Below are 24,617 nucleotides of genomic sequence, written 5' to 3'. Positions count from 1 at the left end.
GTAAAGACCTTGAACTCGCTGGGTCAAAGGTTCCTACCAAGCAATCATGGCTGCTCTCATCAGGTTCGACGGGCGAGTAGCTCTTGTAACTGGTGCTGGCAATGGTAAGAAATGGTTATTTTCTTAAGCATAGGTTTCAGCTCAACGTGTCCATACTTTTCCAGGCTTTACCGTATATTTTGAGCGTATGATTTCTGTTTATATTGTTTTAGCCGTCTCACAACACTTTTTTTCCCGTCTAATCAGAAAGTAGACTGCACGAGTCCAAAGATCACAGACACAGTACACATCCCCCGAACTATTTTCACATTTGGGAAAAGAGACGGGCTTTCATGTTTCAGCACCGTATTGTTGTGCTGAATTGCCTAAAATCTTATATATTATATATATATGATATATTTTTTCATGTGTGCATTAATTATTGATACTTTTGTTTAATTTTTATAGATCACCAAAAATTCAACTTGAATAATGTTTGGACAGGATAAGGTTCAAGGTACAATATAGTTACATTCAGCTTGCAAAAAAAGTTGTACGGCCTCCATGCAGATTAAGAGAAAAAATGTTTTCTCCACCACCGCTGCTGATGTTTTGACTTGCATTTATTCTAATTGTAGATCTAGGACTTCTGAGAGTAGGTTAAACTAACTTAAAGGGGTGGCAAAACACACACACGCACTATTGTAATAGCACATCCTGCTGAAAAAGGATTGACATTGCATGATCGCCACAAAAACGCTCTCAGGAGAGGATCTGTATTTAAAAGAAAAGTTACATGTACCTATAATTTTCTGTGATGTACGCAAAATACTAAGTAATTTGAGTGTAAATTCTGTGGCATACAATCAATAAAAATACAAACTAACTTGATTGTGCATGACCAAATGTGCATACTTACGTAAATTGGGCCCCGCAGTGGGGCACTGCGGTTATGAAATTAAAGGCCCCTCCTGTTTTTGGAACCGCAGGAGCTTTCTAGTTTGCTGTTAGGTAGATTTTTGGTTCCTCTTTCCTGTCATGCTCTCTTTTTCTTCATGAATTCTTTTCTTTTTTCTGCCTTCTTGCTCATTCACCTGTATTTTTTCCAAAAATCTCTTCTCTTGCCGCTTGTCTCGCGATTCATGTATAGTTTAATCTGTTAGTGTTCTGATGTAAGTCCAGCAGTAGGTAGGTTAAGCCTATTTTAACATACTGGAAACTGGTAATCTTCCAGTAGGTATTAATTTAGTTTTACTAAAGCCTGCTGGGACACAAGTAATGGGTTAGTGCATTTGTAAACAGGAATCGCTTGACAAGTGGCCCCCTTCATCCCCCCCTTCCTCGTCCTGATATGGCTCTGCGTAGTCGGCTGGACGTTAAGCAACAAATAAACAAACAAACAAACAAACAAACGTAAATTGGGTAGCATTCAATCACCTGGAAAGTTTATACATGTACGATCATTCCTGCTGTTTTGGATTTTATTATTATTGAGTCACTTGAGAAAAAGTGACTCTATGTAATCGGTCAGTGTTAGTCTGTCCGGCCATCCGGCCGGCCGTCCGTAGACACCACCTTAACGTTGGACTTTTCTCGGAAACTATCAAAGCGATCGGGCTCATATTTTGTTTAGTCGTGACCTCCAATGACCTCTACACTTTAACGATGGTTTCGTTGACCTTTGAACTTTTTCAAGGTCACAGGTCAGCGTCAAAGGAAAAATTAGACATTTTATATCTTTTCTCGGAAACTATCAAAGCGATCGGGCTCATATTTTGTTTAGTCGTGACCTCCAATGACCTCTACACTTTAACGATGGTTTCGTTGACCTTTGACCTTTTTCAAGGTCACAGGTCAGCGTCAAAGGAAAAATTAGACATTTTATATCTTTGACAAAGTTCATCGGATGTGATTGAAACTTTGTAGGATTATTCTTTACATCAAAGTATTTACATCTGTAGCCTTTTACGAACGTTATCAGAAAAACAAGGGAGATAACTAGCCTTTTCTGTTCGGCAACACACAACTTAACGTTGGGCTTTTCTCGGAAACTATAAAAGTGACCGGGCTCAAATTTTATGTGAACGTGACTCATTGTGTTGTGAATAGCAATTTCTTCCTGTCCATCTGATGCCTCATATAATATTCAGAACTGCGAAAGTGACTCGATCGAGCGTTTGCTCTTCTTGTTATTATTATTATTATTATGAACATTTGTGCGCCTAATCTAAATATAGCCCTAGGCGCTTACAAAATATACAATACATAGTGAACATTATACAAAACACAAATCGACAAGGACCAAGACACTCGGACTCATACACTCGCAGACAGACGCACAGCGAGAACGCGACGCACTCACTCATACCAACCACAGGCACATGCATTTTGAAGACGGAAAAACAGTCATAAATAAATAAATAAATTATTGGATACATAAAGTTAGTTGAGAGAAGAAGAATAGAGCTGGAAAGGGAAGAAGAAGGAGAGAGAAGGAGACAGATTAAGGACCAGCAGGAGAGGGGATGGGTGGTCATTAACAGACTACTGACTATTGAGGGAAGAGGTGTGTTTTGAGTGAGGTTTTGAATGATTGCATAGATGTGGAGTGCCTGAGTGAGTGCGGGAGTTGGTTCCAGATGGATGGGGCCTGGTAAGAGAAGGTGCGCTGGCCATATGTTTAGGTGCGTGCTGGTGGTATCCTAAAAAGGCGGGTGTCTGCGGAGGATCTTAGGGAGCGAGAGGGGGAGTAGACATCAAGAAGGTCAGAAAGATAGCTAGGGGACCATAGATCAAAGATTTTATCTACTTGGTTTAGGTGCATAATTTGCATCCATATCTTATCAGGCCTTGTCACCACTGTCAATGAAAAGTGCATGTGTACTGTATTTTGTATACAGTAATTTGCATATATATACAGTATTGCATATTGTAATTTACAGTATAATAAAAACACAGATTTTTATTTTAGATCAGGAAACATGCATGCTTTGTTTACTCTCACCAACAGTTGTTTACTTATACAAACACGTACAAAATAAGTAGTTTTTAGCAAAAATAAAATATGAAATCCTACGAAGAAATGTAAAACTGTTCAGTTCGTTTGGGTGATATTACAGTGTATTTGAACTATAAATCTAAGTACATGTATGTAGATCTAAGTCCTCACCGTTTAGAAGTGTATCATGTCTCGTGACCTTTATGTTAGCTAGCTTAGTCGCTTGCACTAGTCATTACTTAGATCAAGCATACATATTTACTGCAGAGGTAGTCACAGTGTTCTTTGTGGATGAACTCCAATGCAGTGCTGTTAATGACTTTTGTCCCTGGCAGTGGCAGTGTATAAGACAGTATAGATTATCAGGGGTTAAGTAGGCTCTAGGCTAGCTGAGAGTGTAATGGTAATTGAGGTCACTGTTACCTAGACGGCAGAACAAATCAGTTTTAGGCCACACAAAAAATAGTCTGTTTACTGTAACATAGGCAAAACAAATAGGGTCGGTAGGTCGGGATTTTTTTTAAATTTTTTTTTTCCCCCAAAAAAACATATTTTTAAGTTATTTTGCCAAAAACAAAGATTTTGTTAATTTATTTATTTTTTCCCCAAATGCCAAAAAAAAGTCTAGGGTCGCGCGAAAAAATAGGGTCGGTCGGGATACCGTAAACAGACTATTTTTTGGGGGGGGCCTTATGTATATCGTGGTGTGCGTCTGCATGATGAGGACTGGAGATAAGCTGCTCACTTACAGATTACATAAAATCTAGTTATGTTTTCTTGTATCTAATGGAATGTGTAGCATGTTTATAATACAAATAGTGTTAATGATAAAAAGTGATCATGCTGAAGACAAGCAAATTGCTGGGTAATGTATGTTTGATGGATCTGACACAATCTCATCTGTTATGATGCATGCATGCGTGTGGAACGTTTTGTGTATTTCATCAACATTTTCATTGCACCATAATCACATTATTCTCCTAATAAGCTGTTTTATGTGGTTAGTTCTGGTCTTTTTCATGAAAATATTCACGTTGCCTTGAATAGTATTACTTGAATTAATTATACATTTGTAGAGAATGCATGATCTATCCCTGCTGTTTTAAGGATTCAGATACATACATTCAACTAGTTAAGCGCAAGACCACTCAGTGACTGGGTATTTTTTCCTCAGTACAGTAGTCTAGTTGCAGAATATGAGAACATGTGTACCATTTGTTTCTAGGTCTTGGAAGGGCTTATGCGCTGGCCTTGGCAGAAAGAGGTGCATCTGTTGTTGGTAAGTGCATGGACACTGTGACATATATTCCTTTCTCTTTCAGTGCATGTGTACAAAGTTAAAAAAACAAAGGATTACTGTACTCACCGATACAAAGACGACACAAGACGATTACGAATTTTCGCTTCTGGAAGCTTCATCAGGAAAAGAACACAAAAGACAACAAAAAGCAGACGCAACACGGAACGCACAGGGTTTGAACGAAAATGGAGGGGAAACACGCAAAAAATGTGTATTTTAAGCCTGTTCTTAATTGGGCGAAGTCGACTACGTGAAGTATGCTTCACGAAGCTGGACGCACAGAGCTTTAGCACTCAGAGTGTTTGGTCAAAAGACTTCGCGAAGTCGACTTCAGGCTCATTTAAAGAACACCTTAACAATCAGTGGGGAGAAAAAAAATAATGTTGTTTCTGACTTGATGATGGTACTCTTTGTTGTCAGTGATTGTTCATAAGAATTCTGTGATTGTTTTCCATTTACATTTATTTAAAAGATGTTCCTTTTTTTGGACATTATTTGACAGACAGTTCTTTTGTAGACTCAGTAATTAATTACTTGTATCTATATTATTATATATATATACGACTTGTGTCTGTGTGTGTGTGTGTGTGTGTGTGTGTGTGTGTTCGCGATGCACGGCCAAAGTTCTCGATGGATCTGCTTCAAATTTGGTGGGCATATTCAGGTAGACCCCGGACACAACCTGGTCGAGGAGAATTTTCAACACGTGCTCTCAGCGCGCAGCGCTGAACCGATTTTGGTTTTTCTGTTCATCTTCCCAGATCCATTCCCAGTAACTCTTCCTTATCTTCTCCAGTGTTTCGCGTTTATCTCCCTTCCTTCGTGTGGCGTCAATCCATATTCTCGTTACTATTTTTAGAAGGTCACTGTCCACAATGCTTTCATCCGGCAAAGCCGGATATTCCTGTTACTATTTTTAGAAGGTCACTGTCCACAACCCTTTCATCCCGGCAAAGCCGGGTATTCCTCTACTTCTTCCCGGCAAAGCCGGGTACCATTCGGCTCTACTTCTTCCCGGCAAAGCCGGGTATCATTCGGCTCTACTTCTTTCCGGCGAAGCTGGGTACCCGGCGAAGCGGGTATTCATTCTAGTTGCATATATATGTATCATATTCTTTCCTGATAAGTTTTTTCTTTTTCTTTTCGTGTCTGATTCATTTCTTTTTCTTTATGTTAATCACGTCTTTTGATATACACATACTTAATTAATTGTTTGCAGTGAATGACCTTGGCGGTGACATCAAGGGTGGTGGAAAGAGCTCCAGAGCTGCAGATAAAGTTGTGTTTGAAATCAAGTCAAAGGGTGGAAAGGCTGTGGCTAATTATGGTAGGTACCTACATGTAATTGCTTAATATCTTCATTACATTTTTTTTCATTGTATAGATGAAATCCCTGTCATTTTTAGTCAATAGTCAGTATGTATATGGGGAAGAAACTATTATACCAGGAAGGGGTAATGTACCAGACACTCAGAGATACCACCAGGTTAAATTCTGAAGATTAGTACTCGTACATGCATTATACATGGTAGCTTTTTTTGAGTCACTTGAGAAAAAGTGACTCTATGTAATCGGTCAGTGTTAGTCTGTCCGGCCGGCCGCCCGGCCGTCCGGCCGGCCGGCCGGCCGTCCGTAGACACCACCTTAACGTTGGACTTTTCTCGGAAACTATCAAAGCGATCGGGCTCATATTTTGTTTAGTCGTGACCTCCAATGACCTCTACACTTTAACGATGGTTTCGTTGACCTTTGACCTTTTTCAAGGTCAGCGTCAAAGGAAAAATTAGACATTTTATATCTTTTCTCGGAAACTATCAAAGCGATCGGGCTCATATTTTGTTTAGTCGTGACCTCCAATGACCTCTACACTTTAACGATGGTTTTGTTGACCTTTGACCTTTTTCAAGGTCACAGGTCAGCGTCAAAGGAAAAATTAGACATTTTATATCTTTGACAAAGTTCATCGGATGTGATTGAAACTTTGTAGGATTATTCTTTACATCAAAGTATTTACATCTGTAGCCTTTTACGAACGTTATCAGAAAAACAAGGGAGATAACTAGCCTTTTCTGTTCGGCAACACACAACTTAACGTTGGGCTTTTCTCGGAAACTATAAAAGTGACCGGGCTCAAATTTTATGTGAACGTGACTCATTGTGTTGTGAATAGCAATTTCTTCCTGTCCATCTGATGCCTCATATAATATTCAGAACTGCGAAAGTGACTCGATCGAGCATTTGCTCTTCTTGTTGTTTTCTATGACCATGATTTACCAAAAATTATCCTTATGATTAGCAGTTAAATAAGAACAGCATAATCTTTTATTTACGTTCATCTTGTTTTTGATAGATTCTGTGGAGGAAGGAGAGAAGCTGGTTCAAACGGCACTGGAAAACTTCGGCAGAATTGGTGAGTGTTCTGCTCTTGTCGATTCTCTTTGTTTTGTTGTGAAAGAACCTTTCCATGGAATAGCAGAGGGTTATTTGCAGGGTATTTATGTTAAATACAAAGATGTACCTACTTGCTAAGCATTGAGTTAAACTTTTCTTTATTTTGGTTTGCTTTGTTTACTAATGGATTATAAAGTAAATGCACTTAACAATTTAACAGATACAATGATTAGATAGCAAATTTAACAATTCAATGCTCTCAATATTATTTTCTGTTCCCTTTCCTTTTCTTTATTTTCTATCTATTTTTTAATTTTATTTTTTATTTTTGTAGTTAAGTATTCTAGATTTAGCTTTGCAAAAGGAAAAGATTTTGGATTTCCTACTAGCTTTTTGAAAATGCCATGTTACTTTTTTCTGTTTTTCAGACATTGTCATCAACAATGCCGGAATCCTGAGAGACAAGTCCTTTCCCAGGATCAGTGATGATGACTGGGGTAAGATGCCTAAGAAATCTTAGTCTTCAGCTTATTGAGTTTTGTCATTTTTGTGTGTGCATTCTTGTATACTTATTGATGTCGATGTAATCTGTGTTAATCTGTGCCTTAATTTTTGGGGGTATTTGTCTGTATGTGTGAAGTATGTAACTGCATATGACTTATTGTGACTACAGATGTTAGTGTGTTTGTTTTACTCTTTCATAGTTTGTTTGTTTGTTCGTTCATGGGCTGAAACTCTCACAGCTTTTAACGTGTATGACCGTTTTTACCCTGCCATTTAGGCAGCCATACGCCGCTTTCGGAGGAAGCATGCTGGGTATTTTTGTGTTTTCTATAACCCACCGAACTCTGACATGGATTACAGGATCTTTTTCGTGCGCACTTGGTCTTGTGCTTGCGTGTACACACGGGGGTGTTCGGACACCGAGGAGAGTCTGCACACAAAGTTGACTGTGAGAAATAAATCTCTCGCCGAACACTCTTTCATAGTAAAATCAGCAGGGTATTAACGGAATGGTTCTTCTTGTGACTTTTTTTCAGACATCATTCAGAAAATTCACCTGAGGGGTTCGTTTCTGGTGACCCGTGCTGCCTGGCCTCACATGAAGAAAAACAACTATGGCAGGTAAGATCAAATGACAAACGGGATATCATACTATTAAAGTGCTCAGCTATTGTTGTCTTGCTTGTTATATTGTCTTTATTGTGTTTTGAGCAGTAACACCTTTTTGTTACTGTATGTATTTAACGTGAAATTAGAATTCTGGCTTTATCAGGTTGTTTATTATGCCAAGCAATGTTGTCCTATCTCTTTGATGGATAGCTAGGCTGAGTTGTTCCTTTGTGTGTCTGTGTTTGTGTTTTAACGTTCTTTTCAAGACTGCTCTGTGTCATGATTTTTGTTTTTTCGCTGCTCTCGATAATGCCTATGGATCATACATACAGTGTTAACTGAAGATGCAAGTTCTTTTCAAGACTGCCCTGTGTCACAATTTTAAAATTTTGATTTTATTTTTGTCACTCAGGATCATCATGACCGCCTCCACTTCAGGGTTGTACGGCAACTTTGGTCAGGCCAACTATTCAGCGGCCAAGCTGGGCCTTCTGGGACTGAGCAACACGCTAGCCATTGAGGGAAAAAAGAACAACATTTTCTGCAACACCATCGCTCCTCTTGCTGGTTCCAGGCTTACCAGCACAGTTATGCCCCCTGGTGAGTGACATTTTTTGTTTATATTGGGGGGGGGGGGGGGGGGGGGGGGGGAGTTGGGTCGTTTATTTATTCTTTTTTTAATTTATTTTATTAACAGAAGGAAAAGAAGGCTTGTACATGGGTGTTACTCTTCCGGCTTTTGCCGGATTTCCGGTTTTTGAAAAAATCTGAAGCCGGAAATTCCGGTTTTCCGGGTTTTCAAAAAAAAAAAAAAAAAAAAGCTTCGTTTCGTTAAGTTGAAATAACAAGCAGCGGTTCTGATCCGACTTTTGACACCGGTTTGCGTGCTTTCTCGGTTCGCTCCCTTGGATTTGCCGCCATCTTGCTTATTATGATTTGGTTTCGTCGGTGTCCAGAAACTTTCTTTCAAACTTGAGCATTTTGGACCCCTGCCTTTCAGGGTTTTTTTATTTTTCCCAGTAACACCCATGCTTGTATGAAGGTTCAAGATTTATGCCTGTTGCGCCTGGTGGGTTATGGATGAATTCTCCGATCTACCGGAGGTCCAGATATGTCCAGACCTGCTAGTGCCTTACAACCCATTGTGTGCATACGTGCAAGCATTTCACACGAACATTCGACCTAGACACAATCATTTGTCGTAGTAAGCGTAGACATCCGGTCTGCTCCCCGCCTAATGGCCGATGTCTTCCGTCTTCGGGGGACTACGTGGGTTTAAATTTGGAGTGGTCCTTCTCCTAGAGGAGTTTCCTTGCAGGGATAGTGAGCCTCCTCTGCCCTCGTTTTAATTTTGGAGTGATCTTCTCCTAGGACAGCTGCCTTCCAGGGTTGACGAGCCTATCCTGCCCGGCTATTTAACCCATAGTTGGGGGTTGGTTCATGGGCACCAGGGTGTATCCACACGCCGGTGGGCCTGCATGCCACACGTCTAGGGGCCAACCTCCTCCGAGTCCTTGTAGTTCAGCCTGGGGCCTTTCGGTACCCAGTTCACGCCTGTCGCCACGATGGAGGCACTACAAAGGGCTTGCTGTGGAGAGGTTATGTACTGGCAGGAGAGACTGACGCAAGCTGCTCTCTTTTCGCGTTGTCCTGAAAAGGACGGTGCTAGCCAGCGGTGAGGGCTGAAAGCGAGAGGTGACAAGCACAAAACACTTCGCCAACACACTAGACACATCACACAACCATTTGACAGGCAAGCATTTCACACAAAAACACACACATAAAATTCCTGCAATCCATGTCAGGAGTTCAGAGAGTTATGGAAACATGAAAATACTCGGCATGCATTAGCACCTACATTGCAGGTGGTCTTTCATGACAGGTATATTTTGGTCAAGGTAAAAGGTAAAGGGCAAACAAAATGTGTCCTTCCATGAGAGGTGTCCTCTCATTGAAGGGGCCTTACATCACAGGTACCACTGTATTGGCAAATGATTTTCAAGTTAACCAACTCTGTTGTTTATTTACCTTTGCTTCAGATCTCATTGAGGGTTTGAAACCTGACTACAACGTCCCTTTGGTATTGTACTTGTGTCATGACTCATCCCCGACCAGTGGTGACTGCTTTGAGATGGGCGCTGGCTGGATTTCTCAAGGTAGTACATTTTGCTTCATAAAGACTATTCAATGAACCATTTGCGCTCAGTGTGTGTCTGTCTGTTTTTGGGACTGTTTTTGTGTCTGTCTCTCTGTCTCATACTTTGTGTATGTGTATGTGAAACTTCACCTGAGAAAATTGTTATTCTGAAAATAATAGCAACCTAACAAAGCATGTATTTGAATAGGTATGTGCTGGTAAATTCCACAAAACATTCCACCAGAGGTTCAACCGTACGAAACTGCTGATGAATATTATGGTTCCTAATTTTTGTTTGTTTGATTGGATGTGTATTTTCAATTAGTTCTCAGGTAGCACAACTTTTTACTTGTAGCTGTAGCATAGCAGTGTTTCGGCAAATCAAATTTCAAGTGTTTGCGAAGATAGATGTATCAGTTGAGCTCTAGCGTATTTTCTTTCATTCTGCAGTTCGTTTTGAGTACTTAAAAGGAGCAATTGGTTGTATGTGTATTTTTAAGCTCTCAGACAGCATGACTTTTGTCATTTTACTTGTTCAGCTGTAGTCTTGAAACGTTCCGGCAAATACAAGTATAAGAGTTTGTGAGTACATATCAGATGAGCTTCAGCATATTTTCTTTTGTTCTGCAGTTCGTTTTGAGCGCTCAAAAGGAGCTGTTGTCAGGACTCGAGACAGCTTTGGAACACCAGAAGCAGGTAAATTTGGAGAAGTATTTCAACTTGCATGTTTCTGCTTGAAGTATGTGTTCTCGCAGTGGGTAGCGTGTGAGTGTTAAGTGTGTGCAGGGAATCAGCATAGTTTTACAGAAGATGGATGATCATCAAAAGGAGCTTCGCATAATTACTTGCAACAATCTTCACTCATGCCGTTTGAGTGATGTTGAAACTTGGCAGCTGGTTTCTACAAATATATACACATGTTTTCGTTTTCTTGATTTCTTTTGTCATTATAAGACGTGCAATTTCATTATTATTTTTTTCAGTACGAGAAAACTGGGAGAAGATAACAGATTTCACTGACAGCGATAAACCAACAAGAGGTAAGAGTACTGTGATAAGTAAGATCTACGCTTTTTGGTTGAAACAATTACCCTTGAACTTACTTTTTGATCTTTTTCTTTTCTTTTCTTTTTCCTTTTTACATTTAGTCAAGTTTTGACTAAATATTTTTAACATAGACTGGGAATCGAGATGAGGGTCATGATGTATGTGTGTGTGTGTGTGTGTGTGTGTGGGTGTGTGTGTGTGGGTGTGTGTGTGTGTGTGTGTGTGTGTGTGTGTGTGTGTGTGTGTGTGTGTGTGTGTGTGTAGAGCAATTCCCAGGAAAACTACTTGACAGATGTTCATGAAACTTTACATACAAATTATTCCAAATGATATCCCCAGACCCGTTTGTCAATTTTTGTGATAAATATCTTTGATGATGCCATATCCGTCTTTTGGCGACAGTTGAGGTGGCCCCCTTTAAAAACACTTTTTTAAATTAAAATGTTGATGTCAATTTTGTTTAAAATGTCAAAGTTTTGAAATGTGTGATCATGCGTGATCATGCCACAAGCAGTTGATTCTTCTGAGCAACATTCTCAGCCAGTCAGAGCATAGATGTTTTTTGTCAGAGGATTTTTACATGGTGTTCTTTTGTTATTTTTCCTTTTTCTAGGTAACACGCCATTCCTGGTGGAAATGCTTAACAAGTTCAAAGAAGAGGCGTCAGCAACTCCCTCCTCAGGCACCGAAGGTGGTACATTACAGGTACAGATTAACGTGCGTGTGTGTGTGTGTGTGTGTGTGTGTGTGTGTGTGTGTGTGTGTGTGTGTGTGTGTGTGTGCGAGCGTGCAAGCATGCGTGCTTGCGTGTGTCTTGGCTGGTCCCTTGGTTAGTCTTAGTTTGTCTGTTCTTTACAGCGTAAGAGAAGGATGTGCCATTTGCTCAATCCATTCCTCGATGAATTAAATGATTGTACATCTTTTGAACCATCATGTTGTACAGTTACCTTCCTTTCTATCTCTTTTGATGTGCAGAACAAAATCAGTGCCTTTCAACCGCCTCCAGAATCGTTCAACTTCACTGAGAAAGACATCATCCTTTATGCTCTTGGAGGTCGGTTCCTTCCATCAAAATTTCCTTGTACACCATTGATGTGAAGAGAGACACAAGAATACGTCACTAAAATGCTATTAGTTATCACTTTTACGCTGCCTTTACATGACACTACATATACAGTGGTATCTGCGATGAAAGGACACCCTTGGGACCCCCGAAAAATGTCCCTACATTGCAGGTGGCCTGTCATGACAGGTATATGTTGATAGAAATAATGGAACAAGTCGCGTAAGGCGAAAATACAATATTTAGTCAAGTAGCTGTCGAACTCACAGAATGAAACTGAACGCAATGCCATTTTACTCGTAGCATCGTCTGGCCACCGCTCATGGCAAAGGCAGTGAAATTGACAAGAAGAGCGGGGTAGTAGTTGCGCTAAGAAGGATAGCACGCTTTTCTGTACCTCTCTTTGTTTTAACTTTCTGAGCGTGTTTTTAATCCAAACATATCATATCTATATGTTTTTGGAATCAGGAACCGACAAGGAATAAGATGAAAGTGTTTTTAAATTGATTTGGACAATTTAATTTTGATAATAATTTTTATATATTTAATTTTCAGAGCTTGTTTTTAATCCGAATATAACATATTTATATGTTTTTGGAATCAGCAAATGATGGAGAATAAGATAAACGTAAATTTGGATCGTTTTATAAATTTTTAATTTTTTTTACAATTTTCCGATTTTTAATGACCAAAGTCATTAATTAATTTTTAAGCCACCACGCTGAAATGCAATACCGAAGTCCGGGCTTCGTCGAAGATTACTTGACCAAAATTTGAACCAATTTGGTTGAAAAATGAGGGCGTGACAGTGCCGCCTCAACTTTCACGAAAAGCCGGATATGACGTCATCAAAGACATTTATCAAAAAAATGAAAAAAACGTTCGGGGATTTCATACCCAGGAACTCTCATGTCAAATTTCATAAAGATCGGTCCAGTAGTTTAGTCTGAATCGCTCTACACACACACACACACGCACACACGCACACACGCACATACACCACGACCCTCGTTTCGATTCCCCCCTCGATGTTAAAATATTTAGTCAAAACTTGACTAAATATAAAAAGGGCCAACAGAAGGTGTCCTTTTAAGGGAGGTGTCCTCTCGTCGGAGGGGCCACACATCACAGGTACCACTGTAGTGCTTTTTTTATGGACAGCAGTCTTCAGAAACTAAGAGGATCAGTGGTAGGAACATTAAAATTTGACAGCAGAACAGTACCTTAGTTTAATATTTACTTTCTAGCTTAAATGTATACTTTGGGGAACATATTACAAGAAATGATTTGAAAACTGGAGGATTTAAAAAAAAGTGTTTCGGCTTTGATGTAAAAAAAACAAAAAACGCTCAACAGCATTATTATGTGATTGATTTATGGTGTGGTTTGAATTGATCGTTCCATACATGACCTTTTCTTGATTTTGAGTCTTTCTTCAGATGAAAATACACTTATATTCTTCTGCTTTCTTTCTGAACAGTGGGTGTGTCGACACAGCAACCAGACTACCTGAAGTTTCTCTTTGAGAATTCAGAGGATCTGACCACCCTCCCGACCTTTGCCGTCATTCCAGCCTTCGACTCCATGGTCCAGGCTTCTGCTGGGGGCATTTCAGGATTTCCCATTGACCCCACCAAGGTACAGTGAAACCTCTGTCTTTAGACCCATCTCTTTCAGACACAGTTCTGTGTTTTCCGTTTGGGAAGACGCTTCAAATGTAGCGTACGTGCCACTCAAAAACTTTGTTATCGAATAAACTTGGTGTCTGCCTGTTTGACTGTACATGGAACTAAAACAGTCTATATCACCTCTCACGTGAAAGCTGGCAAAAATGTACCAAGTGATAGTGTCACAAAAGATATACTGTATCTGTACACTTAATCATTGTTTAATTTGAAACTTAGCAGGAAGGTAAAAGAGATGTTAATTTTGTTGTTACTGGTTGACCAAATCCTGTTCTGTGTTCTCTCAGAAATATACAGAAAGGATTAAGACCTGATTTTTACTGTGTTTTTGTTTATAGTGTCAGTAATTTTACATCTGTTTTTTTTAATATTCTCTGTTATAAGACCAACAATTTTTAGATTTCTGGAAGTACTGAAATAGCTCTTGTGTTCCTCTTTCATTTTGATATTACCTGTTGCTGTGAGTAGGGGAAGGGTAACAGATGATATGTGTGAGGTTGTAATAGCAATTGTGCAGTTTACGAGAGTAGAGTTGGACTGAAAAGGACAGTTCTATGTGTGTGTCTGGGAACATTAACTGTGCACCCATTGTTTATGCTTTGCTTGTGTGTCGCTTCTGATTTAGAAGTGTACACTGGTGTGACAGGGTGACGCAGTAGTCCCCCTTGTTACACCGGGCAGTTACTCTGCATTGATAGAGTTGTCTTCCTGCCAACGTGTGAGCTATTTATAGTAACCCTCGAAATTTTTGGTACGTTGGAAGACAGCTGACCAGTGAGATGTAGAGTAGCTATTTTTGATGGGGTCTGCCTGCTGTTTTTGACTTGTATGCTCTTGGAAACCTTTGCGTACCCATGGCAGTTTTTATAGGGCTGTTCACTTAGCTCTAAAATCTCAACCCTGTTTGACTGGCTTTGCCTCCAAAGGTGATTGTTGTGTTTCAGGCACTCGGTTACACTGGTAATAAAACCAATTTATATACCTACTGAACGTGTTATTCTGTGTGTTTGTTGCTATTAGGTTCTCCATGGAGAGCAGTACCTGGAGCTGTACAAACCATTCCCCACGTCAGGGAGTCTCAAGTCCATAGTGCGAGTGGCAGACATCTTGGACAAGGGGTCTGGAGCCCTCATCCTATACAATGGTGTGTCTTCAAAACTTTTGATGGTGTTTACATTGTAAGGCGGTTCTTCCTTACACTTAGATATACAGTGGTACGTACCTACAATGTGAGGTACGTTCCACCAGTGAAGGGGCACATGGCAATAAACACCTTCTGCAGTTCTCTTGTCTATTTTATTTTCAAAATTATCCCAGTCACAACCATGCATCCATGCAATGTAGGAAAATTTTTTTGCTTTCCCTTCATGGTAGGTATATACCACTTTAATGTTTTGTTTTGTACTTTTCACATGAATGTTTGAACACAAGGTTGATATCAAAACTAGACAGAGGCTGTTCGGCATCTAAGGTCATATTATATTTGAGTGCTCTGTTGTTTATGACAGGCAAATGTTTACTTGAGGTCAGGCTGAGGGATGTGGAAAACCAGGATTTTGTACTAAACTCAAAGCTTGACAGATTTGTGTCTTCTAGATACAGTCGAGATCGCTTTACACGAAATGAAAGGGACCAATATTTTGTTAGAGTTAACGTTTTTTTGCGATAACGAAAATTATCAAACTATTTTGAAATCGGTTTACTTGCAGCGATGTTCTCGAAACTTGTTTGAACTGCTGACGCGATTCGGTTTCAGCTTTCGGTTTGAACGGAAGTACTCTTTTTAAGAATACAGCCCGCGTCTTGTTGTTGTTAACTTCGCAGGAGTCTGACTTTCGGGTCCCTTCATTTCTCTGACAGCGAATAAAAGGCTCTATTTCCAAAGGAAGCCGCTTTTTTCCGTGTTTTGACGGGCCAATGAAGTGATGAAATGATTAAAGCATAGAAGATACCCGTTTTAAGTATAAACGCTTCAACAGAGTTGATTGGTGCTGACCAACCGAACAAACGCGTGTAAGCCGTAGAGTGTTTTCGGAAGTGGCTTCAGAATCTTGATACACCGTGACATTTGTGTGCCATCTGCTCCAATTTCCAAAGTGAGAGATTATGGAATTATCGGGAAGAATATGCACGCGCAAGAAGCAAACACCACAAGAGAGCTGTACCGACTTCGTGATAAAGTAGAAGTTTACGTCGACAATTTCATTCTTTCTTTCAATGGGCCGTGCAAACACGTGAACACTTCTCGCTTTGGAAGCTACAAGTTGAAAAAACCCAGTTATTTGGTGGTGCAAGAGACCGAGAATCGGCTTCGTGTAAACGTTTTTTGCGTGAGTCTCAGATCGTTTTGTTTCGCGTTATGATGTTTTTTTTAGTAGGGTTTATGAAGGGAATGATTGGGACTGACAACACGTTTGGCGTAATGGTTTTTTTTGGCTTATCGTTTTTTGTGTTAAATGATCTCGACTGTATTGAGATATTGTTAATTACACAAACTCAAATCATACCCCCACCTTTCATGGCTTGATTAATGGTTATACTTTTCTTTTCCTTTCTGTTCACAGTGGAGACCCAGGATGAACAAGGAGACAAAGTGGCATTCAACCAGTTTGCAACCTTTGTGGTGGGATCAGGGAAGTTTGGCGGCCCACGGAGCTCTACTCAGCACAAACTGCCAGTGGACACGCCCTCCAGAGCTCCAGATGCCACAATGTCTGAGAAAACTTCTCTTGACCAGGTAAACATGAGAAAGGGTGGTTGTGTGTGTGTGTGTGTGTGTACGTGCGTATGTTCATGCGTGCGTGCATGCATGTGTGCGCGTGCGTTCTTGCGTGCATGGGTGCTTGCGTTGTTGTATGTGTGCATGTGTGTTAAAATGATTTTGCTTCTTGTAGGCTCAGCTGGTATTAACATCAGAAGTAAGTCTGCTATGTAAAGTAAGTGATATCTGCATATTAAAATGAGTGACACGATTTGGGCGGACATTGAATATTTGGATAGTTAGTTAGAAGGCGTGCATTTTGAGAATATAGGCACAGACACAGAAAATAATGAGCCTACTGGTTCCGAAGAAAGTGAAAGATATTCTGTTTTTAAATAAGGAGTATTTTAGGCTGGGGATAAGACAGGGTGAATGTTTGCTTGCTATTATCCATTCGCATGATTTTTCTAGAGCCTTGTTTTAGTAGTATGGTGACTTGTGTGTTCTTCCAGGCTGCTCTTTACCGACTGTCAGGGGACAGAAACCCTCTGCACATCGACCCAAGTTTCGCCGCAATGGGAGGTAAGTCATCAGTCTGGTTTTTCTTTTAGTCTGTTGAAAATGAGAAAAAACCAAGAACGAAAATGGTATGTTATTTGAACGTTTAATAACAGACTTATGATACAGATAATAAATCTAAATGAGAAATGGTCCTGGAAACTCGCTCAATAGACACAATCGAGGCAAGGTTTTTTTAACATTTTAGTCCGCTGCTTTGGTTTCATACAATCTTTTTTTTCTTAAAAAGCTAAGCAGATGAGATATAGAATCACAAAACAAAAATGGAAAAGAGTTAATGGAGCATTTCATTGACAAAAACAAATCATTCGCTAGCACCTCACTCTATTGATTTTTAATGTTGTTGAACAAGATACACAATGGACAAATAATGATGTTAAGACAAACACTCATATTTCATTGTGAGCCTAATTTCCCCTTCTAAAATGGCAGGAAGAACAATCAGTTGAAGATCAGAAAAGAATGAAAGAGAAACTTTTGCAAAGATCAGACTCAAACCAAACATACTTTTTCAGGGTTTGCTCAGCCAATTCTGCATGGTCTCTGCTCCTTCGGGTTTGCTGTGCGACATGTCATGAAGACATATGCTGACAATGACATGACCAAGTTCAAAGCTGTCAAGGTCAGTCGAAATGCTTGGTCTAAAGTGGCTTTACAGTGGAACTCATCTTTTAATACCCCCCAAAACTGAGAAAATCGGGTCTTAAAAAGGAGGGAGTCTTAAAACGGAGTAATAGGGTGGGGATGTAGCTCAGTCGGTAGCGCGCTGGATTTGTATCCAGTTGGCCGCTGTCAGCGTGAGTTTGTCCCCACGTTCGGCGAGAGATTTATTTCTCAGAGTCAACTTTGTGTGCAGACTCTCCTAGGTGTCCGAACACCCCCGTGTGTACACGCAAGCACAAGACCAAGTGCGCACGAAAAAGATCCTGTAATCCATGTCAGAGTTCGGTGGGTTATAGAAACACGAAAATACCCAGCATGCTTCCTCCGAAAATGGCGTATGGCTGCCTAAATGGCGGGGTAAAAAACGGTCATACACGTAAAATTCCACTCGTGCAAAAAACACGAGTGTACGTGGGAGTTTCAGCCCACGAACGCAGAAGAAGAAGAAACAAGTCGCGTAAGGCGAAAATACAACATTTAGTCAAGTAGCTGTCGAACTCACAGAATGAAACTGAACGCAATGCAACGCAGCAATACTCGTAGCATCGTCAGTCCACCGCTCATGGCAAAGGCATTGAAATTGACAAGAAGAGCGGGGTAGTAGTTGCGCTGAGAAGGATAGCACGCTTTTCTGTACCTCTCTTCGTTTTAACTTTCTGAGCGTGTTTTTAATCCAAACATATCATATCTATATGTTTTTGGAATCAGGAACCGACAAGGAATAAGATGAAAGTGTTTTTAAATTGATTTCGAAAATTTAATTTTGATAATAATTTTTATATTTTTATTTTTCAGAGCTTGTTTTTAATCCAAATATAACATATTTATATGTTTTTGGAATCAGAAAATGATGGAGAATAAGATGAACGTAAATTTGGATCGTTTTATAAATTTTTTTGTTTTTTTTTTTTTTTTTTTTACAATTTTCAGATTTTTAATGACCAAAGTCATTATCCTGGAACGCCGAAGAAGAAGAAGAAGAAGACCAAAGTCATTAATTAATTTTTAAGCCACCAAGCTGAAATGCAATACCGAAGTCCGCGCTTCGTCGGAGATTACTTGACCAAAATTTCAACCAATTTGGTTGAAAAATGAGAGCGTGACAGTGCCGCCTCAACTTTCACGAAAAGCCGGATATGACGTCATCAAAGACATTTATCAAAAAAATGAAAAAAACGTCTGAGGATATCATACCCAGGAACTCTCATGTCAAATTTCATAAAGATCGGTCCAGTAGTTTAGTCTGAATCGCTCTACACACACACACAGACAGACAGACAGACACACACACACACACACACACACACACATACACCACGACCCTCGTCTCGATTCCCCCCTCTACGTTAAAACATTTAGTCAAAACTTGACTAAATGTAAAAAACGGAGTAATTAGATTTACAGAGGTTATGAACAGAAAATCTGAGAAAACAGGGTCGTAAAAGTGAGGGAATCTTTAATCGGGAGGTCTGAAAAGGGGAATTCAGCTGTACTGTGATTGTGACTTGGATTAGGACTGTTTTGTGTTGTTTAAAAACTGTACTTGTATTTTATTACAGTGGTACCTGTGATGGGGGGCCCTTTTGATGAGACTGACACCTCCCAATAAATGACACACTCTGTAAAGTCATTATGTCTATTATCTTGACCAAAAGTAAACCTGTTATAGCAGGCCGCCTTCAATGCAAGGGCACTTTTGGCTGGTTCTAAGGGTGTTCTTTCATCACAGGTACCACTGTACAATTAGACTAACGTCATAATCACTGTTGTGTGGAAGCAGTGCTGTAAATTTCGGATGCATGATTTTTTCTTTCAGTCTCTTTGCCTACCTAATCTTCCAAAAAATGTTTGAACTGTGCTAGTATGATACCTTTAGCTAAACCTGATCAGAATCTTTGTTTTGTTGTATTTGAGGTAAAATATAAAATGGTAAAAATTAACATTACTCTCATTATGTAATGTTTCAGGTGCGGTTTTCCAAACCTGTGCTTCCAGGGCAGACCCTACAGACAGAGATGTGGAAAGAAGGAAATCGTGTCTTCTTCAGGACAAAGGTAGACATATTCAGATTTATATCTTATTTGGACATATTCACAAATAAGTCCCATGGAGGTGAAGGCAGAGTGAACATTTGAGATTCAGTCTGTGATGGTGATCGAGTCTCACACAGGGCTGAGATATTAGGATATTTCCGTAATTTGCTTTGTAAGTTTAATCAGTGTTATCTTTCTATTTACACTGACCAACTTCGTACAAATATATAGCCAATTTGTTGTATAATGCAGAGGAATAGAATGCAGATCTATTTCTGACCATTTTCCTATTGCTGTTGCCGTATGAAGTATGTTTTATTCTGTATTACCAGGTTGTGGAGAATGGGAACATCTGCATCTCAGGAGCCTACGTTGACCTCAAACCTGGAGCCACTGGGGGTCAGACACAGGTAATTCTATGCTTCAAGCTTCTTTCACGAGCATAGAGAGAGACACAACACAGGCAAGCCCCTCTTTCCTTCCTGTCGACGTATGCTGTTGGAAAGTTGCTGCCCTTTGCATGTTGAACAGCTGTTATGCTGTAGAGCAAGCGAGAATTGTTTTCAGGAGAGCTGACATTCAAACCATAGGTTTTCCTGGAAGGAATCCTGAGTCATAGTTCAGGCAGCTTCTCTCTCCTAAATGGCTCAGCAGTCTCCAGGGTAAAAGCAGCAATGTTGTTTGTTTGATGCAGCATGCTTTGAAAACAGATACGGGAAACCCCTCTTGAAAGTTATCTCAAATCAGAATGTTTTATACTTATGTTTCTTTTACTTGCTGAATTCACTCTTGAGTTTAATTCTTTTTAATCAGCATTACTGTGAATGTCAGTATTAGCATCAGTTTTGTTGTATTTTCATGGTTCTTGTAACAATTATTGATGTCATATCATCGTCATCCTTACAACTACCAGAACCTTTTTATATTGCGTAGCAACTGCTTCCAAAATATATTTTTATCTTTGCATTTATCCTTCTTGCTTTTTTCATTTTGTCAAGTATTAGAAAAGATATATAAATTTGATATAACCACTAAAACAGATAAATTGTCTGTTACCAGTCAGCACCAGGGGCAGCCACTCTTCAGAGTGACGCTGTTTTTGACGAGATCATGAAGCAAGCAAAAACACGCACTGACCTGCCTTCCAAGATCAACGCCATCTTTCTGTTCAACATTACAAAGGACGGCAAAGTTGCTGCTACCTGGAGTAAGTGCTACATGTATCATTCATTTCGCGCTTGTATGTGTCATGTCATGAAGTGCTGGTGTGTATACATTTTGTGTGCATGAATGTGTGTGTTTGTATGTTTGTATATATGTGTGTGTGTGTGTGTGTGTATGTGTGTGTGTGTGTGTGTTTGTGTGTGTGTTTGTATGTGTGTGTGTGTGTGCCTGCCTGCCTTCCTGCATGTCCATCCCTCTTTGCAGATGTGAGTGTATGTATTTGTGAAGGGAGAGGGATAGTAAACCTGCCAATGCTCAAGTCAAAAGGTTAACTGCAAAAAAGTTAGTGCTGACTAGGAACGTTATATGCATTTCTCATTATATTATTTATACATACATACAGATGTAGAGACATATTTTTGAACAAATAGTCTAGATGTGTGCACAAAACTTCTCTTAGTTTTATTCTGAAACTGCAGTTTTACCTACCTCAACTTTGATATAGGAAATTTTGGGCATTACAGTAGAATTCTCCCCTTTTAAGACCTCTAACAATCTCAGAAGGTCTTCTTTTTCTTCTTCTTCTTCTTCTTCTTCTTCTTCTTCTTCTGCGTTCGTGGGCTGAAACTCCCATGTACACTCGTGTTTTTTGCACGAGTGGAATTTTACGTGTATGACCGGTTTTTTACCCCGCCATTTAGGCAGCCATAGTTTTCGGAGGAAGCATGCTGGGTATTTTCGTGTTTCTATAACCCACCGAACTCTGACATGGATTACAGGATCTTTTTCATGCGCACTTGGTCTTGTGCTTGCGTGTACACACGGGGGGGTGTTCGGACACCGAGGAGAGTCTGCACACAAAGTTGACTCTGAGAAATAAATCTATCGCCTAACGTGGGGACGAACTCACGCTGACAGCGGCCAACTGGATACAAATCCAGCGCGCTATCGACTGAGCTACATCCCCGCCCCTGAGAAGGTCTTCAAAATAGGGAGTCTTAAAACAGATGTAAATTTACAGAGGTTGTGAACAGAAAATCTGAAAACTCAAGATACTAGAAAGGAGGCGATCCTTTAATTAGAGGTAAATTTACAGAGGTTATAAACAGAACATCTGAAAACTCAAGATACTAGAAAGGAGGCGATCCTTTAATTAGAGGTAAATTTACAGAGGTTATAAACAGAACATCTTAAAAGTCAACATTCCTAAAGGGAAGAAATTAGTCTTAAATTGGGAGATAACATAAGATAAGAAAACTTCAATGTCCATTTTCATTTGACACAAACATAGACATTTTTCTTTTGGCGCTACATCACATTTCTATTAACACAAAGATATGATAAAAAAAAAAGCTTTATCAAACATAAATACACTACTAAGATCAACTTATTGCATTATCATGGAGGTCTCAACAGAGACAGTACGTACCAGTAACCACTGTCCATTTTTGGGCATGCGGTTACTTATTTTGATGTGTTGATGATGCAGCTGCAGACATGAAGACTGGCAAAACAGGAGACGTGTACCAGGGACAGCCGCGCAATGGAAAGGCTGATTGCACCATCACCATGACTGATGACGACTTTATGGCCATGCACAATGGAAAGCTGAATGGTCAGCAGGTATGTGCTTGGAGTTTTTTTTTTTTTTATGTTAGTTATTTTTGAGTCACTTGAGAAAAAGTGACTCTATGTAATCGGTCAGTGTTAGTCTGTCCGGCCGGCCGTCCGGCCGGCCGTCCGGCCGGCCGTCCGTAGACACCACCTTAACGTTGGACTTTTCTCGGAAACTATCAAAGCGATCGGGCTCATATTTTGTTTAGTCGTGACCTCCAATGACCTCTACACTTTAACGATGGTTTCGTTGACCTTTGACCTTTTTCAAGGTCACAGGTCAGCGTCAAAGGAAAAATTAGACATTTTATATCTTTGACAAAGTTCATCGGATGTGATTGAAACTTTGTAGGATTATTCTTTACATCAAAGTATTTACATCTGTAGCCTTTTACGAACGTTATCAGAAAAACAAGGGAGATAACTAGCCTTTTCTGTTCGGCAACACACAACTTAACGTTGGGCTTTTCTCGGAAACTATAAAAGTGACCGGGCTCAAATTTTATGTGAACGTGACTCATTGTGTTGTGAATAGCAATTTCTTCCTGTCCATCTGATGCCTCATATAATATTCAGAACTGCGAAAGTGACTCGATCGAGCGTTTGCTCTTCTTGTTATATTCAAGTATTGATTGATTGATTGATTGATTGATTGATCGATTGATTAATCTTCTTTCTTTTTTTTTTTTTTGTAGTGACTCGAAGCCATTAGAGTGGGATGTTACTATGTGTCTGTCTTTCTGTCTGTCTGTCTTGTCTGTCCATGCATCTGTGTCTGTTGAGTTTGTGATGCTAATTGATGTTGAATGAACAGATGAACGAATACCTCAGTAACTTTAAACTTTCAGTGCGCATTTTTGCTTTTGACTAGTCCAAGTAGGCAAAAGAAGGTATTAAAGGCACACTATTCCTTGCTATTTTGTCACTTTCAGTGTCACCAGTTCACCTCATTCGCAAGTACACCATGTTTTCTATGTTTCTCTTTTGTAGTTTCAGCTGCTTATCTACACAAAGACCTCAAACATAAAATAACATTTTTCGCGTGTGTTTTTATTTTCTTCCTCTTCAGGCATTCATGAGCGGGAAGCTGAAGCTGGGAGGAAATATAATGTTGGCGCAGAAGCTTGGTGAGGTCCTGAACGCAGCAAAGCAGGCCAAAATGTGAACATCATAAATCCACAGATTGAGATATGAAATAGCTTTGGGCATTCCTATGGGTTTTCTCCTGAGTTCAGACACTTGACAGACTATGGAACACAATGATTATAGCTATGCAGGCTGTCATGAGTTGATATCTAGGAATACGAACATTTCGCAGATTTCTTTGTTGTTATATGCTGTGCAAGATTTGTGTGTACATTGAAGAGAACATATGTCACAGTTTGAAACTGTGAGTGAGTTTTGCAGATTGTAATATCTATTCATAATTATTGGCTGGGAATTCAAAGGTTTTTTTTTAAGTGGATTGTTTTGGGTGATGTAATACAGTGATGCCTCTGATGTGAGGCCCCTTTAAATAAAGGACACGGTCTCCCAATAAAGGACTCCTTCTGTTGTCCCTTTGTCTATTATCTTGAACATACCTGTCATGACAGGCATGCACCAGCAATGTTACACCTTTGGCTGGTGCTAAGGGTGTCTTTATCACAGGTACCACTGTATTTTATTGATATAAAGTGATTTATCAATGAGTTTTAGTAAATATATCTGCACTTTTGTATGAAGGAAGACTTAAAAATTGTGTTTTTCTCACCCTTCTCCCCTCTTCTGTCTTGTTTGTTTGTTTGTTTGTTTGTTTGATTGCTTGTTTGTTTGATTTCCTGCTGTACCTTTGATAATGTTTCCTGTTGTTTGTTTTCATGTGATTTGATTTGCACTGAGATTTACATGGCTTGTGATAGATAAACTGCTGTTGTGAATTTAAATCAGAAAAACTGATTTAATAAGGATTTTGTATTGATTTCCAACCTGTGTGGGTATTGACTAGAAGTTGCATGAAGATCATTCATTAACATATACACCTATGCATTGAAAGACAATTCAATGTGTTTTGCAAAACATCTTTCAATTAAACAGAAACCTTGCAAAGAATATGTATTTTGCCCCCTTTCCATGTATCAGAATGGGTGTAAACGTGTGTGTGTGTGTGT

General features: G+C 39.7%; 1 protein-coding gene across 1 annotated transcript; it reads left to right on the top strand.

Moving 5' to 3' along the window:
- The first annotated feature begins 5 nt into the window (after nucleotides 1–5).
- LOC138976922 (peroxisomal multifunctional enzyme type 2-like) lies at nucleotides 6–24,558 on the top strand. Its single transcript, XM_070349820.1, has 22 exons — nucleotides 6–104; nucleotides 4,203–4,256; nucleotides 5,497–5,604; nucleotides 6,628–6,687; nucleotides 7,097–7,165; nucleotides 7,709–7,793; nucleotides 8,194–8,381; nucleotides 9,821–9,937; nucleotides 10,549–10,614; nucleotides 10,902–10,958; nucleotides 11,579–11,670; nucleotides 11,941–12,019; nucleotides 13,509–13,666; nucleotides 14,734–14,857; nucleotides 16,278–16,450; nucleotides 16,927–16,996; nucleotides 17,509–17,615; nucleotides 19,624–19,710; nucleotides 20,022–20,099; nucleotides 20,749–20,896; nucleotides 22,343–22,476; nucleotides 23,537–24,558. The coding sequence occupies exons 1-22, from the start codon at nucleotides 47–49 to the stop codon at nucleotides 23,630–23,632; spliced, it is 2,208 nt and encodes a 735-aa protein (XP_070205921.1). The 5' UTR covers nucleotides 6–46; the 3' UTR covers nucleotides 23,633–24,558.
- Nucleotides 24,559–24,617: the final 59 nt, after the last annotated feature.

This window comes from Littorina saxatilis, linkage group LG1 (genome assembly GCF_037325665.1).
Source record: "Littorina saxatilis isolate snail1 linkage group LG1, US_GU_Lsax_2.0, whole genome shotgun sequence".
NCBI lineage: Eukaryota > Metazoa > Mollusca > Gastropoda > Littorinimorpha > Littorinidae > Littorina > Littorina saxatilis.
The sequence above is the reverse complement of the archived record's forward strand: the minus strand, read 5'-3'. Positions and strand labels throughout refer to the sequence as shown.

What these genes read in the sequence shown, in the direction of transcription:
- LOC138976922 (XM_070349820.1), top strand. Translation starts at nt 47, where the DNA reads ATGGCTGCTCTCATCAGGTTCGACGGGCGAGTAGCTCTTGTAACTGGT. An exon ending in AAGAAAAACAACTATGGCAG is followed by an intron (nt 7,794 to 8,193) that starts GTAAGATCAAAT and finishes TTTGTCACTCAG; the next exon opens with GATCATCATGACCGCCTCCA. An exon ending in TTCCCATTGACCCCACCAAG is followed by an intron (nt 13,667 to 14,733) that starts GTACAGTGAAAC and finishes TGTTGCTATTAG; the next exon opens with GTTCTCCATGGAGAGCAGTA.